Below are 17,184 nucleotides of genomic sequence, written 5' to 3'. Positions count from 1 at the left end.
ACCAATAAGCTGGCATTTAGAAAAGCACTTTAAAACACAGTCACAGCTGGATCATCTATTTGCAAATATTCTTCCTTCCATTCCTGACCCATCAGTGGGATTAGCTGCCAAACTATTAACTGCCTTAGCACCATCTGTGCTCAGGTTCCATTAGTAACCCAAGTGTTTCAGGACATCCCAGTCCTGCACAAGCTATGCCCAGTTACTGCTTGCTGATACATCAGTCCAGCTAAACAAGCCTGGAAAATGCAACAGGTAACCAAACACTCTCAGAGAAAATGAACCTCTACAAAAAACAGGTATATCAGGAATAAATCAACCTCTACATAAACAGGTACTTCAGGTCCTATCCCACCAGAGTTAACTACTGACAAATACAAGGAAAAGCTCAGGTCAGGACACAGCTGCTTTGCACAAGTTGCTGAACAATAGGCCTTTACCTTGCTTGCTGACAGACACTGCAAATCCAAGCCTTCTCCTTCTTCTGGTAAGTGCTGCAACTCTTGCAGATGTTGTACTTGCAGTCTTGGCACTGTCGCTTGCTGTTGATAAGAAATGTGAAAGGGGAACAGCAGCGAATGCAGCAGTGCTCATTGAACTTCTGCTGCTTGGAAAGGATGCTGCACTTGTTACCCTCTTCATCCAACTTCTGCTTCATTTCACTGGAATGAAAAGAGCAAAAACATAATCAAAATTTCAATGGGAAATCTTTATCCTCTTTACACATATTCATGTTGTACATACTCCTCAAGTAACTTTTGCAGATGTGACATGAATATGAAAAATGCATATTCTAAATTTAGAATGGGAAAGCAAAAATTCCTATGTTCCCTTAAGCCACCCATGGCCAACCCACTTAAACTCTCCCTGATTCACAAACCAGAGCTAAATTTACTCAGTTCCAGAGAGACAACCCTAAGGAAAGCCAGGTTGCTGCTCCAGGCACTCAGCTGTGCCAAGGCATAGAAGCCACATGAAAATTCAGTGCTGCTCTCAGAACCCTTTACAAATCAAAAAGCAGTTTATGGAAGTCAAAAAAAGCTTGGCGCACAGTAATAATAAAATCCTTCCAACCAACAGTTTTGAAAACAAAAACTTTGTTTTGTTCTGACCCATAGGGTCATATTATTCATAATAGCTCAGATCTGTCAAGCAACATTAATGATACCCTTCATTTCAGAGAGATTTGGGTTCTCTACTAGTTAGGACCAATATTAAGATGCCTGTTAACTGTGAAAGTGTTTTCAGGCACTCTGTATAAAGTTTCCTGTTTTCCAGCAGAAGAGCTCATTCACTTAAAAAAACTGAAATAAATTGTGTATGCATGGTATTAAGTAAATTGCTATCTCCCATTTTACAGTGCTTTTGATATTTACAAATTAGGCAATATATTCCACGACACCAGTAATAAAAAAGCATGCAGAGGGAAGAGTTGTGAAGGCAGACAAGTCTGCAAACTCATCACACATTTTCTGACATGTACAACTAGTCATAGACATAATCCTATGAAAAGAATAAATAAGAATCAATGAAAAACAAGTAAAACAAAAGCTTTTAACACAGTGTGCACATACTTACATTCATTCTCTCTATTTCTCAGAATTAGTGGTAAGTACCTTACCATTTCCAATTGCTGATAAAAACCACTTATAAGATTAGAGTAACACAAAAGTCTAAACAAAATTTAGAGGTTCCACAAAACAGACTAAGTTGCAAGAATACTTATTCATGACATGCTGACTTACTCTTATATATATTAATGTTTAAATATCTTGCTACAGGAAAAAAAGAACACACTTATTGCATACTTATTGAGGAACTCAACCAAGAACATCTATGAAAATAATTTTGAGCCAAGACTGGAATTTAAAAAAGAATCACAATACTGGGCTATATATCACCTTATTTGCCACTTCTGCCTCAGATTCATAACTCAAAATAAAACCCGCCTGGTTTATGAAAATCTGACAGGTCAATTATAAACCTCAAATCTAAAAGACAAGTAAAGCAATGATCTAAACCATATAATTTTTGAACTTGCACATACAACATATTTAAGTGTATTCCCAATATACGCCTTTTAATAAATTTAAAATTTGAAAACAATGTGTGTTTCTGCTGCTCACACCCTGTACAAGGGTTTGACTAAATTAGACTAGGTGCTCAAACAGACACTCTTTGCAGTTTCAAGTAAATAATCCTTACGATTTTTTTTTTTCTGTCTAGATGGAAAAAAATGCTTGTTCCGCCACATTTTTACAGAATGTGCAAGATGCAAAAGGTAAGAGATTATCATGTAGATAGGAAATGCCTGAATTAGGCAAGTCAAACTGGCTTCCTTGGGTAACCTGATGGAACGATCCCAGAGATTCAATGGGATGACTAGACTAGTTTCTCTTAATCCCCATTATTCCCTCCTACCATGGTACTACGTGGGCAATGTTTTGAGTGGAACAAGAGAGCAAGTGAATTGTCTCCACGTCGCTCCTCCACCCACAGCAGGCATGCTGCTCTTGGGTGAGACACAGCACTGTTTCTGCACAGAAGGTCAGGCAGGAACCCCAGATCCCAGGACAAAAGCTGGTGCAGGTGAGGGCTGTATGATTCAAGGAGGAATTCTGGCATGGAAAAGTGTTCGGCAGCCCAAGATGCTGCAATCTTTGCTTCAGGATGGAGACCCCAGGCAGCAGATGATGGCCTTCCCATAAAACGAGACCAGCTAAGGAGTCAGGGTCAGGGAGAGTGATGAAAGAAGAGATTTTTGTCCCTATGGAGTTCTATTGTCTCCCAGAAATAATAACGCCAATGCTTGCTAGTATCACAGCCCACACACTCAACACTGTCATGCTCAGTGGCATTTTGAACCCTTATTAGGGCTCTGATGCATGATAGCAAGATAAACCACAGAGCCAAAGCCACCAATTAAAGCACTACAATAATGCTAACAATATAAAACCAGGCAGTTTTGTTCACAAAAGAGCTAATAAAGCCTGATACCTAGAAAAAGCTGAGCACACACTGAAATCTTTTCATCAGAGCAGGCATTAATTACATCTCTCTCCTCTATCTGGCTGCCAGTATTCATTACAGCGGTAGAACTCAATATCATTAAGGCATCTGCCTCAGTGTTAAATAGGACTAAAATTGGCCAATGGATTAAAAAAGTGAATAGGATAAGGTTGGACAGCCTGTCAGTGAGAGAGCATGACAGAAAAAGCCTCATTTCCACAGGAAACCAGGCAGAACAGAAAAGAAAGCAATGCACATCTCTCTGACAGCTGTAATAAATTAAGGTTCTCACGCACTGCCTGCCAAAGGCTATTCTATAAGGAGTCAAATGGCAAAAGGGATTGTCAACTGGACTTGTAATTTGAAGCCAAAAGGCTCCTCTCCACACTCTTTCCTTGGAAGCAAAACACAGGTTTCATATGAAAGAGAGATGCTGCATAACTCTGGAGAGCAATTCAACCTGTCTGATTTGAGGAAAATTAGCTGAAAAGTAGGCACTGGTTTACTCTCACTCAGCAATACCAAGAAAACCTTATATGAATGTAACTCCAGCTGGACCATCACCCTGAGGGGACGATTAATGTGGTCATAAATATTGATACACTGAGAAACTTTGTTGCACTGAAATTCAGGAGGTACAAGCTGAACCTCAAGGCATCCCAAATTAAAAATCTCAGGCTTTACTTTCAGGATGTTCATATTGCTTGGTGCAAGAAGATTGTCAGAATGTTCTACGTAAAGGGCAGGCAACCAACAACAACTGATGGTCTCATGAAGTGAAACTGCCTTCAAAAAAGACAACAGCCACCTGTGCAGGACCTATTTCTAAGAAGGTCAAACTGCCCAGTCATTGCAAATATTTCCCCTTCCTCCTCATGCAACAGTTTCCCCCAACCAAACCCAGCTGAGGGGGATGGGACAGAGAATGGAGGAAGAATGCTTCTCCCTCTCTGAATGTTGCGCTCGTGAGTGCTTACTTCCCCAAGGAGGGAAGGTAATGTATTCAGAGATGTATACATAGAATACGTGTGCAAATAAAACAAGCAACAAACTACAACTGCACCAAAAAATGTGCATGTTGAGGTAAGCACAGAACAGTGGGAACGACAAATTACAGAATTCATTCAGAAGTCACAACTGATGGGGCTCAGCTATTATGGTTATGTGTAACATAGTAATAAGCACCTGTGGGGAAGAGAACTCATGCTGTGTGAATGAATCTCAGATTGGGTTTCATTTTCTTTCTCGAGTGGTTGCATTTCACCCATTGCTTACAAGTACGAAAGAAGCAAAAAATACTCAATAGATATCCAACATGTCTATCACCAAAACCAATTCTGTCAAAGAACATTTTTTGAGTTCCGAGTTCCAAATAAGTTCAAAACTATGCAGATGCACATTATATTTTTCTAGAAGCTTTCATCAATGAATTTACACAGTTTGCATCAAAAAAGATGTGATTAATTTCAGTCAATGCTTTGGGTGATAGACTCCTGGCATGTAATCCCCACAAACAGTCAGATTAGGAACACTTTCCATCACACTGTTTTGGATGTAGTTTTTTCTGTTATATTCTGAGGATGAATAGATGTCTTCCCCTCACCACCTACTATGATTTTGTGACTTTTTAAAACACAAATTAAATCACTTCCATTGGTATGGTTTATTTCTTCTTAATGTCTGGCAGGTTTAAACATAATTCTTCAATGTTTGCCTGAACAATGCCTTCTCCTCTAATAAATTTTTTTTAAACCAATTGGTATATTACACCTCCTAAACACAGAAATAGGAGCTTTTTTGAGAAAAAAAGAATTTTTGGTATGCTTCCCACCAAGAGGCATTACTGTGATTAAATACTCAAGGGGTGAGCCAGGTGGAGCTTTAACCTCAAGCTGCAAAGTCAACAGTAATATACACATTGACAACTTGCCAGAATAAGACAATACTGTGAAGTAAAAAAACCAAAACCAATGATGAGTTTTAAAAAAGGTTAAAAAACACATTACTAAATGTGTAAGTTTAGGGTGACTGAACTCTAAACCCCTAGGTGCAGCAATGGAATGGAGTCCGTAAAACAGGCAATTGGATTACAACACAAAGCTAAAAAAATCCCGTTTTTCATTTAACAAAGAGAACAGTTCTTGGTGAAAACCTGATAGCTGGCTTCAGCTCCAAGGCAGAGTCTGTATAAGCAAGTCTGTCTGTCAGGCTCCCCAAAATGCAGCTCTCTGCTCTAAGTGCTTCTAAGTGCTAAGTGCTTCTCTGAGCCCCGTTATTGGGCTGTACCATCCTACTCGTCTCACACCAGTTTCCATTTCAGGAGTTTAAACCTGGCAGCTTAAAGGCAAAGTCCATCTGGATTGGTTCCCATTTGCTCTGTTCCCTTCTTAAGTGATGGACAAATACAATTTTTCCTGCTGTTTAAACACCTTTTATCTTCCCCAGTAGAGTAGAGGCTAAATCTATTCTAGTTGCCTGCACAGGCAAAGAAGAAAATGGAAGGACAACATTCCTAGATTCACCTCACTCCCTCCTGATGAACAGAGGAGCAGTGTTTCTGCAAGTTGTCAAAGACAGGTAGAAACTTTCTCCTTTGGTACTACAGATGAGGGTTCCTGTTTCTTCTGTTTCCTGTCCTCTTAAATCAAATGACACCTATTTCATAGAATAAGCCATGTTTTATCCACTGGCCTTAGAGCCTTTTTTACTTCAAAGATCAATGAATGCACAGCACACACTGCAAAGTGCTTTTCTCAGGAGTAGAGCGGTCTGCTCAACTGGGTAACTGGTTGTCTCTCTTTCTGAACTTGTTTGCACTATCTCACTTCCCAGAGTGGATTCAGAGCAGTGCATGAAGGTCACTAATTTATTTTAAAATTGGTTTCAATCTTAGTTTGACAACTGTTAAAACACTGTTTCCCTCCAGAAAAAAAGAATGCCTTCAAACATTTCTGTGTTCAAGCATCCTTAATACTCACCTACGCATAACAAGCTATTGAGGCCTTTTGCTTAGCACAAAATCTGGATTTCTGCATAATTCAGGGAGCAGATGAACAAGTTCTGATGTACCCATTTCCAGCCTTTCAGAGAGACCACTTTTCCTACTGCACCTTATGTTTTTGCACTCCCACAGTCAATCCAAACTTGGTGTATTGGGCTAGGAGTTTCCTTGGGCTACAGAGATCACCTAAAAATACAGGTTTTACCAATATCCTCTAAGCTACAATGCTGAAGGACAAAGGGATTTTCATATTAAGTGGAAAAAGTGTATGAAGTATTCTAATCTCCACTCTCCTTAAACCTGCCAGATGTGCACCAGATGCCAGAGCTGGGGTAAAGATCTTTTAATCTGTGGAGAACATGACAGTCTCTTACTCCTTGATTACTATACAATGAGGAGGAGTCACAGGCTGAAAGTGACAGAAATTTCTCTCCCATTCAGGTTTTCAATTTGATGTTTAAGGTCTTAGACTGTGATGACTACAAGTAGTTCCCACCTCAGCCCTTACTTCCTCTCTTCTTCACTCAACCTCTCAAGCCTCCAGAAATGGACCAGCCAGGTTAGTAAAATGCTGCTAAATTTAGGAAAAACACTCACTGGAAGTTTTGTAAGCCTGACTCCTGATCTGAGAGAACGAGCCAAAATTGCCAAGGAGAGCTGCTCAGTGTTTTATCCCTTCCACGTTTCTTGTGTCCCAAACTGTGGCATGGTGCAAACACGGGTGAAGTTCTATGCTGACAGGGTCATACACCTCTTCCACCTGCAGTACATAGTAAGAACCAAATTCTCCCAGCAGGTATAAGCCTCCATCACTATTTACTCTCTAAGGGTTCAGCGCTTTTTTTTTTTTTTGCTGCCTCTCCTTCTAAGTTAGTTTATTCTCCATCAAGACAGGCAGCTAACATAACTTCCAGATTGTAACATACCACCATCCCTTTTGTCTCTTTTATGTCTTTACTAGATTTCCCCTAGTGAAACTCTAATTGCTCTTTGAAAAAGTGGAGCACAGCACAGAACTATAGCAAATGCCAAGTAAATTCATTATCTTATAATCAAGGCCTCTTTTCCTAAGTTCTTATCAACACTATCAGAAATGTGCCTCGTGCTACATTTAACACTTAGCACATGAAATAGTGTCTACACATTGCTAGTACTGTCAAAAAGCCACACTCAGCACACATGCAAACATACCACTTGCATTTGGGGAGCCTTGGAGGAGCACACACCACTTAAATCTGGGTATCAGTCCAGACTTCCAGTCTGGATATCAGCAGTAGCTGACATTTTCGGGAGGATTAGACAGCACGGACTGTACCATAAATGGGGGAGGGAACAGAAGTAATGTCAAAAACAACCCAAGGCAAAAAAGCAAAACACAAAGTTTTCGGGGGGAGATAGGGGGAGTCAAGTGCTAAGAAACTCATAAATAGTTATGAGTAAGTCACTTGTAGAAAAATCAGGAAGATTGATATTTCACAGTCCAATTACTCCAACTGTGGCTGTGTTCTTTTACTTAAGATCTTACCAGCATCTCTTGAGATTTTTTTCACTCTTCAGCTTTCAATTTCTATAAAATTAAATTTCTGTAATATTAATGTATATTCCTATCAAATCTCACTTTTTATATTTTTATTTCCTTCTCTCTTCAAAAGTAGAAGCAAACAGTGATGATGTTGCATATATGCTACTGCTCTCATCTGGGGACTATCTCTTTCTAAAAATAAAGAAATCCATCACAGTGGAAAGAAACACTGCTGATGGGTTTTTACCTTTTTTTTTTTTTTTAAGATTTGCAAACAGTTCTTACACTGGGAAAACAATTGCACCGACACCTTTGTATTTCTTATTAGATACCATAAAATAAATGCTGTGAAGACTAACCTATGGAAGTTTTGTGCTGTTGAACCAATTAAACTGCTAATAGAATGAGAAAAATGCCAACATACTCAGCACATACCCTTGTCAAGAAACACAGATCAGGCACTGTGTTTGCTAGAGAGATAGCCAGTCAAGCACCAAGACAAACTGTGGTGCACTTGCCCCAGACCAGTACCTAGTTTGTCATACCAGTCTCTATCCTAGTCTGTTAATTTCATGCTGAGGCGAAGCTGTTTCACAAAATGAGTGACTGCTGCTGTCTGACTTTATAGACACTGTGCTAATGGCTATTAGGGGAAGTTTCCTTTTCTTTTGACGGCACAAGCACTGTTGGTCAGTGTGTATCATCAGCTGGAACTGACTGACATGTCAGAACGTAGATAAATAAAGTAAATACTATACTGGCATTATTTTAAATTCCTCCTCACTTCATAAACCCACAAATTGTCAAGGGACATTGCATTTAACCTCATCTTCTTTTGTCATGTTGGATATCACAGGAGCACAGACTGTGCACCATATTTAACTGATAGGCTTTGAAATCTTCTGTGGGGAAGTAGAGCAGCAAGGGTGAAGCAGGTTTTGAATTATAGAGGAGATATTCTGGGGAGCTCTGGGTACATTGGAAATCTCCACATGAAAGCTGAAATGATCTTTTTCAAGACAGTGCCATGAGTATGGACTCCTTTGCCCTCACATTCTTTTACTGCCACATGGTACATTTGAAAATAAAGCTGGGTTTTGACATACTTCCCCCCCCCACCTCCCTGCTCACTCTTCTTTCTCATCTGCTCTCCTATCCCAGTTACAGCTTGGTCTGCAGTAAGGTAGGGTAGTTTGAGGTGAAATAATGTATCTCTATCAGGGACAAGCACTCTTGCTGCAGGTCAAATCCTACAGGACCTTCTGGTTTAATCCTGGGTTTGACTCTGAACGATCAAAAGGTGTGCATCCATACTGGACATCAACTGCAAATAATGATAAGCTGGAAAGTTTTCCCCTTTTTTCCTTATTATGTCCATATTGAACCACTAACCATGACAATCTGAGTGATTTTTTTTTTTTTTATCATTTCACCAGTATATGCCACAGCCCTATGAATGTGACTACAAAATGGTAAGTTTAAAGTATTATTTTAAATAGCATTTTGGGGCACTTTCCTCTTGGACGACAAACATGTAATACTTTGTGTTGTACTTACTACCCTATCAGACTTTGAAGCAACCTAGCAAAGCATCATTACCACCTTTCTTATTTCGCTTCCCTGTTTTTTCCTTTACCACATTTGATAGTGATTTTTAGTTACACAAATATCTGCTACATTTCCCTTTATCTCATTTCCTCTCAATAAGTCTCATTTTGCTCTCCCTGAAGTGCATTCCTCACTGCCCAGCTCCCTGGAGATCTTTTTCCTATCGGGTCCTGACTTTCAGTACAGGTTCATTCCTAAAGAATGATAAATACAGACAAGCATTCTTTAGAATAAAGCATTTTTCAGTTCAAAAAAACCCAAAAATACTTAGTGAAAATATTTTTTAAAATGTACAACAGTGTACATCATAGTTACATGCAATATATTCTTTGCATGACTGGTGGCATCTATGAGTCTGCCTTTCTTAGGAATCCATTTTTATGCTCATATTAGCTTGAAAAACTTCCTTTAATAATAGAAACAGTCCTCTTACATGAAACAGTTCTCTCAGTACTCCTTCTGGCTTGACCTCATAAAGCACAATTCATAGCCTGAATAGTGTACAGCAGGAGAATAACTGAGACATTGGCTCTGAAAATCCCTGAAGTATTTGCTATGAGTCATTCTTCCCTCTTCCTGGCTGGACTTCTAGCAACGCAGGCCTACAAAGATTTGCTCTAGAATCGCTGTTGTTACTTGACCCTTCCCCACAGATCACACAACAGAATAAACAAGAACAGGCAGCAGAGCAGACAGCAGAGCTCGCTAAGGAACTGGGTCTCACAGCCTGACAAGTCAGTGCCAGACGACTGTGAGCGTTAGAAAGAACAGCCCAAAGATGTTCATCCTGGTTTGTGTACAGACAGGATGAGTGATGCTGTGTACTCAAGGGCCTTCTGCCCAATGAAACTGGCTCTGAAATCTGCGAATCCCCACCACTGCCACTCCTGAACCCAGGTAGGATGAGAACACTGGGAAAGCCATGTCCTCAAAATTCTCCACAGGGAATGCAACATAGAAAAATCAGCATGTAGCAACAACCACAGGAGCCCTGATGTGGCACAAGAAGACAGCAGAAGGGATTAATAGATGCTCAGGCCACCCATGGGCTTGTTTCACGCGAGACTCCTGTGAAATCCCAGCATCACACCACAATGTTCCCATTAGCTTGGTCTCAGATTGAATTCCCTGTTACTGGAGCACTCAACACTGTATTTTCAGTAAGTCTGCATGTATATAGCTCCTCAAGTCCACTTCCCTAGTCCAGCTCCTCTTCATACTGCCAATGCACCTAAGACATAATTAAGGCTGTTCTTTGGTATTCCACACAGACTGCAACTTAAGCAGCTTTAAGACTGCAAGCTCTGCGAATCCAAAGTCAGCATGTGTCAAAAAAATATCAGCTTGATATTTTTGCAGATTTAAGCAATATAAACAATTGTTTTCTTAACGTAGAAATTGTTTGCACTTTCCATGTAGGTTTTGTCTGTTTGTTTTAAAGACAAAGACTTAGATGCTTAAAATTACCACACACCTGTACTGTACACAAGAAAGGTATTTTGGCAGACAAAAGCTATTTTCACAGAATATATATTATATTTAACATGATGGGTTACCCTGGTGTTTCATATCAACAATATGAATACCTTCTGAATGCAGTACCATATTGTTTCTTACAAACCAGACAAACGTCTGCAAAGGCCCAAGAAATATTGACAGCAAATCCACCTCCTCATTGAAACACACATACTTTGGGTAGTCCTTTAAAAAAACACTGGCATATACTATTTTAACAGTAACACCCGTATTTAGCAAAGACATGATTTTCAGTTAACATTTTTATAATACTTTGTCTATTTTACAGTTGATGCTCTTAACTTAATCCAGAACTTTTCATTATGGGAATGTTTCTGCATTTTAATTTAATACAATGCAAAATTTTTAATGCAAAAAATTTAATAACATACTGGTATTTTAAAGTATAAAATAATATACAGTAATGGACTGAAATCAGTAAGCAACCACAAAAAGCAAATGAAACCCCTAATAATTCAGAATTTATTTTAAAAATAATCATCTGTATTCTGTAGCTGTAACTAGAAGTTGCCACTATTTAATTTTAGTCTGCATATGTGTGTGTGAGCAGGCATACACTTGTAGCTAAACTGCATTATTCAATATCCCTTGCAAGTGAAAACCAGGATTCTCATCCACCTAGTACTCTCCATACCCCATCCCCATGGAAACATAGTAGTATGGATTGTCCTTGACAAGATAATTTAGCTAGAGAAGAGGAAAGCCAGGTTACCAGACAAAAAGCATATTAAGGAACTAGAGATAAATTAAAGTCCTCTTGTGCAGATGCTCCTGCAGCTCTATGAATCCCAGTAAATCTTCCTTAGCCCTTGATAGCATGCCTCACCCCAGAAAAAGAAAGCTGAGGTCAGCAAACTATCCCAGAGGGAAATGGACGAAGGGGAACCTCATAAAGCTGTCATTTTCATTCCTCTTCTTGGCTTGTTTGTGCTCTCTGATCTTCCCAATCAGCCATCTATCAATCTGACATGCAGCAAACATACTTCGGTGGGATGTTTGTGGTGAATGGCAAAACAACTGAAATAACACAGAAGTTCTGAAAAATGGAAATTCACCTAATTCACAATTAGAACTCAGATTAGGAGCTGCACATTTGGAAAAGACAGAATGGTTCTTCACTATTTTTAAAACAATATGTTTTGAATTTTAAAAATGTCATTTTGTTCTGACTTTTTAGTAATTAAAGAGTTTCAAATACTATTATTCAGTTCTTCTGTGGATAGTACCATTCAGATTATCTGATGATCTGATGCCTCTCTCCTCTCCCTTGAGCAATTCCTCTCTTCAAAAACAGCAGACAGGAGACATCTCTGTCTGCACCTACTTGCAGAAGGAATCCAGCTTGTGCACACACCAAAACCAGCCTGTAAACCATGCTGTAGTAAGTGAGGAGGAGGAGTAGACTTGCTTGAGAACTGTAGCTTCTGATAAGGAATTATCTTTCTTTTAAAAGAAACCACTGGGCCAGAAGACTTGTGCATGGGCTTTTGAAAATTTCCCTTGAAATACCACTAGAAGTTCAATGCATCATAAACCCACTTCATTTTGAGACATATTGTGGATTGGTATACTTAAAATTTAGCTTTATAAAGGATTCCCAATAGGACTCCAATTTGCACCAGTTAGTTTGAAGTACCTTTGAACATAATTGATTTAATTCTCCATAGCACTACATTGTCTCACAGCTGTGTCACTCTAGGAATTTCATCAACGCTGTGGTCCTGGAAGGTAGACAGGGCAATGGAACAAGGAAATAAAAGCTATGCCTTTGTAGCTGTGGCCTGAAATACTACCAGAGGATGGTCAGACTGGCAGTTTGTATTCAGCAGAAGAAAACAGGTATAGAGTAATCTAGGGATTCTCTCAGGAAAACACGAACACATTTTCTGCTACCTAGCAGATGTCCCTGCTTCAGTTAATTCCTCCTTCCCTTACCATGTTTTCAAATGAAACCAAAGCTCAACCAAGCTGCTTCCCTCATAGATAAATGTAGTTTGGATTTACCTTCTGGACTAACAGTCTGTGGGCAGAGAAGTGTCAGCAGATAGTCCCCTCCTAAAGCCTTCCTCTACACTGAGACACCATCACCTGAACTACAAACCAAACCTGCTTCTGGTGTGTGACTGTAAGTGATTTAAAATTAAATACATCAAAAGGAGAATTACTGCTTTTAAAGTAACAATTTGTTCTCAAAATACAACATTTATTCTTCAGGAAAAAAAGAAGAGTGACTATGAAACACTAATTTTTCAAAATAACTAGAATATAAAAGCATTGGCATGCCCACAAATTCAGGACTTCAAAACTTGCATGATTAAGTCATTACAAGGGACCATCTCTGTAACTGAAATATTGGTTGATTTAAAGCAAATATCAAAATACATTTAATTAAAATGCAAGTGGAAAAGGATCCTGCAGTAGCAGCCAGAACAATATAATTAAAATTTACACAATTGCACAATTAACAATTAAAAATTCTGGTGTTGCCAAAATAAATATTTCTTTTTAAGAAAGTGCTTAGTTTAGTTTTATACATTTAGTTGTAAATAGGACTATTTATAGGACTAAGGAATGACCAACTTGATGCATAGACGATAAGAGAAATGCAAGTGGAGATCTTCAACACAGTTCTAAAATTAATATTTAACCAAGATTTTACTGTTTAGAAAAGGCAAAACTATGTTTTCTATAAAAACTCCCTATAAAAAGGCATGGGGGTGCCTTCACATTCCTTTCCCTTCCAAAGAAAGTAAAGTGACTTCATTTTCTGTTTGCTCACTTCTTCCCTATGCCACACTTTTTAAAGGTTTGACTCTTTTATCTATTTTCTGTTTAATGCACAAACACCCTCGAAAAGGTGCAAGTTAAATTCAGAAAATATGTCATAGAGGGTCAAAGGTGGACCACAAGAACCAAAAGGCAAGTAGTTCTCCCCACAAGCAGGGGTGGAAGCAGCACGTAATCAAGAATTAGTTGTTGGCAGTTTAGCAGCCATTTCTATTCAGTCAAGAGTAAGAAAAATGTAGTCAAATACTGAGATAGCAAGATGATGGTTTTCTTCACTCACAAGGCTATATGATTTTTCACACAGTTGTGTACTTTGTACCTAAATGTTTCAAGGTGGTTTTAAACCACCATTGTAGGCTAAGGGTGCAAACTGCAGTTACTGTGGCAGTATGTGTAATTCAGACATAAAAAAGGCAGTATTTTAGAACTTACAGCAAAACACAAAAATCTTCTAAAAATCTTGATTGATAGGTGCTTATTTTTATTGAGAAAAATGATTGCACAAATTCATTCCTAAAGCAAACGTCTAATTATACATAACATTTTTTGAGAGCTCAGAAGCACAAACAGGAAATGCACCAATAGTTATAATCAAGAACTCACCCCTTGAGAGGAAAAAAAAGAAAAAGAAAAGAAAGAAAATAAAAAGGTTTAGAGGAATTCAGTTTGCTGGCTATATCTGTGTAACTACAAAACAGATAAAACAAAAGCTCTGAGTACAATCAATAGTTTACAAATCAAAGCAAAGCCTTACTTCAGAAACCAGAAGCAGACTTGAGAAGAGCAGCTGATTTATAAAAAACATTATTTGAAATCAGCAAGGAATTAAAGCAAAGCACTTCTCTTTCTGCTATATAGGCAAAGTATGCTCAGGCCCTAATACACACAATCAATTATGGAGAAAGTTGTAGCATCTGAAATACTTCCTCCTTGCAAGAAACTCTGAGGTTACAAAGATCCCCTTGACTGCAGCTCAGTCCAATTCGGAACAGTGCCACCACAATCTGTGCCTAAAAAATACTTAAACCACTCTACAAATACATTTAAGCTCCCCAGCACACTTAAAAACTGAATCTCTAACTTGGCAAAAATACCAGTTAAGGCCTCACATGGGACACATCAACATCAGTTAGACTCAATAGCTAGAAAATGAACAGACCAGGATCAAATAACACTCAATAAATAAATAATTATAGTGATGCTATAAAAGCTTGCAGCAGTTTGAGAGATTTTTGGCCCAGCTAAACCCTAGAGCACGAGCCAAGCAATGCAAAGCAATAAAAAGGACCCAATGTCATTATTAGATTTGCTCATCTGTGCTCTGTATCCAGGACATATTTTCCAAAATTGCATTCTGAATGTTTTCAACCTGTCTGAACAGATACATGTGAATATTAGATCATACCATTCATGTACTGCAGATAACTCAAGTAGGGTGTTAAAGATCAGATTTTAGGTTCCTCAGTTATGAGATGTACAATGACAGCTGTTTTACTGGAGCTTGTTTTTCAGGGAAGGCTCAGCCTTTCTTGAAAATCAAGTCCCTTAAATTTCTTCCTCTCTTCTCTCTTTGCATATCTCAAAATTTAAAGGTACGAAAGTATTGATGTAATAGAGCTTTTACTCTCCATTGTTCATTAGTGCAATATTAGCTCTTGTCAAAGCCCATTAAAATGAGTTATATTCAACACGCTATACTAGAATATTTGCACACTTTTTTCTACCTTATACTACAAATATCCAAGTAAAGTAAAATGCTGTGCTGAAGTAAACCATAAAAATTGCTTTTACTCTGTATAGCTGAGAAGTTTCTCCAATAATCTTCTCAGAAACCTTCAATGACTCCAACTTCTTCAAAACCCTAAGCAATAAAATATTTGTTTACAAGAGGGTAGAAATTCTCAGACTTTAATCAGGAGAACATAAAGGCAAGTTTGTAAAAGATCAAGAAAACAGATATGCAGTAAGAAAAAAGTAAGCTACATAAATTGGAAAAACATTTTAAAATATGTATTATATGCCTGTTACATTTGTGTTTATGTGATTATAACAACCAGAATCCCAACCAAACTCTCTGAGAATATGCAAGTATTTAATGTAAGGAGGTCTAATGTTCTATTCAAGAAAGAACAAGTGAGTCATTTTGACTTCCTGGTTAACACTACTAAAAAAAGCCCCAAACCCAAAACAACCTAATAAAAATAAAAGCATGACATCTGAATTTAATTAGGACCCTGATTTCTCACATCTGAGATTGACAGAGGCTTTGCCCTTCAAGAAAATACGAGCATAATAAAAGTCATTTAGCACAACCCACAAAACTTTGGTATGAATGTATGTGACCTAATATGAGTGACACAAAATTCACCTACTTCAGTATCTTAATATTACACACTACATCAGATACAGTAGGCATAACAGGATCTGCTACTTGAAAGGAAAAAAAAATGTTAAGAGCAATGGCATTGATTTTAATTAGCAGGCTGGGTACTTCTAAGATGTCTCTGGCATCCCAGTGCCAATTATCCTGATCTGTACTATTTTATCAAGCCATTGAAAGTGGATCCTTAAGGGCAATTATGTAATTCAGTAACTCAAACTATCTAAGTTCCCTTCAAGTCAGTGAAAATATTCCTGTTCCTCACAGAGGGATATCTTTCTCCAGGTTGGACATGTGCTCATATTAAAATACACTGTTTAGGATTCGATATTTTACTTAGGAGAGTTCTTCCCAGACCACCAACAATTTATTCTTAACATTTATTTTGCAGTTTCTTTTACTTCTTCCCTTCAACAGCCTGTGTGTTTGCAGGTCATCAGCTAACAGCACATATGCTGTAACACTGCACAGAGGAATAACATCACCCTTCACCTCTGCTCCTCCTGCTTTTCTACCTACTGCTAATGCAGCAATCCATCCCATAATACTTTCAAGCAGTAACTACATACACACCTGTTCTCAGGAGAGGCTTTGTACTGGCACATCCAGATAGGAAGTCATGGCAACTGATGCATTTCTGAGAGCATCAGTGTTGCTTTGGAGATGTGCGGCCAGCAACATTTACCTCGTCTAACACCAGGCAACTAAGCTGTGCAATAACAATTCCTACTGCATTTCACATTTCCAAATGTTGCCAAAAGAAAAGGAACTATGAAGGTGTCATCACAGTACTGCCCTCTGGAAATTTCACCATTCATATGCAAAATGCTTATTTACTCAAATATGGCTAAACACATACTATTTCTATTGCTTTTTTCACCAATATGAATTTTAAACCTGATTATGCCACAATTTGCTTAAGTAGAAGCAAAAATCTATCTCCTCGGGTTTTTTTAGGAAAAAAATTAGTTTCAGATTCTCCAATATTGTTAATTTAATCTTCTTTTTAGATTTACAGTGATATTTTCCAGCAAAATTCTCAACCTGAGTTAATTAAAAATCATCTGCCTCTCTTAAGGCTTTCATTCAGCCTTCTGAGTATTAGAGCACTGAGTGCATTCCTTTATATTGACTCTAGAGCACCTGGTATTATTAATTGTCTGCCAGAGACCAAAGAATTCATTGGCATATTGCAAAGAGATCAGGTACCCTAGTGCACAAATTTATTGTGTAGATATATATATATATAAATCAATATGCTCCTGCATAAACCATGCTTTTTCCATGCTAGCCCAAACCCATTTGTCTAAAGGAGGTGACATAGAATACTTGCTGTACACT

The 17,184-nt window shown here is 38.3% G+C and overlaps 1 protein-coding gene across 1 annotated transcript in view; it reads right to left on the bottom strand.

Annotated features, from left to right (window-relative positions):
- The window catches only part of MYRIP (myosin VIIA and Rab interacting protein), a 207,506-nt gene that overhangs the window by 111,747 nt on the left and 78,575 nt on the right, over window positions 1–17,184 (bottom strand). Inside the window, exon 3 of the mRNA XM_058831882.1 lies at window positions 441–662. Within this exon, the coding sequence (XP_058687865.1) occupies window positions 441–662 (222 nt within the window). The remainder of the gene's footprint in view (window positions 1–440; window positions 663–17,184) is intronic.

The sequence above is a fragment of the Poecile atricapillus genome, chromosome 2 (assembly GCF_030490865.1).
Source record: "Poecile atricapillus isolate bPoeAtr1 chromosome 2, bPoeAtr1.hap1, whole genome shotgun sequence".
Lineage (NCBI taxonomy): Eukaryota > Metazoa > Chordata > Aves > Passeriformes > Paridae > Poecile > Poecile atricapillus.
The sequence above is the reverse complement of the archived record's forward strand: the minus strand, read 5'-3'. Positions and strand labels throughout refer to the sequence as shown.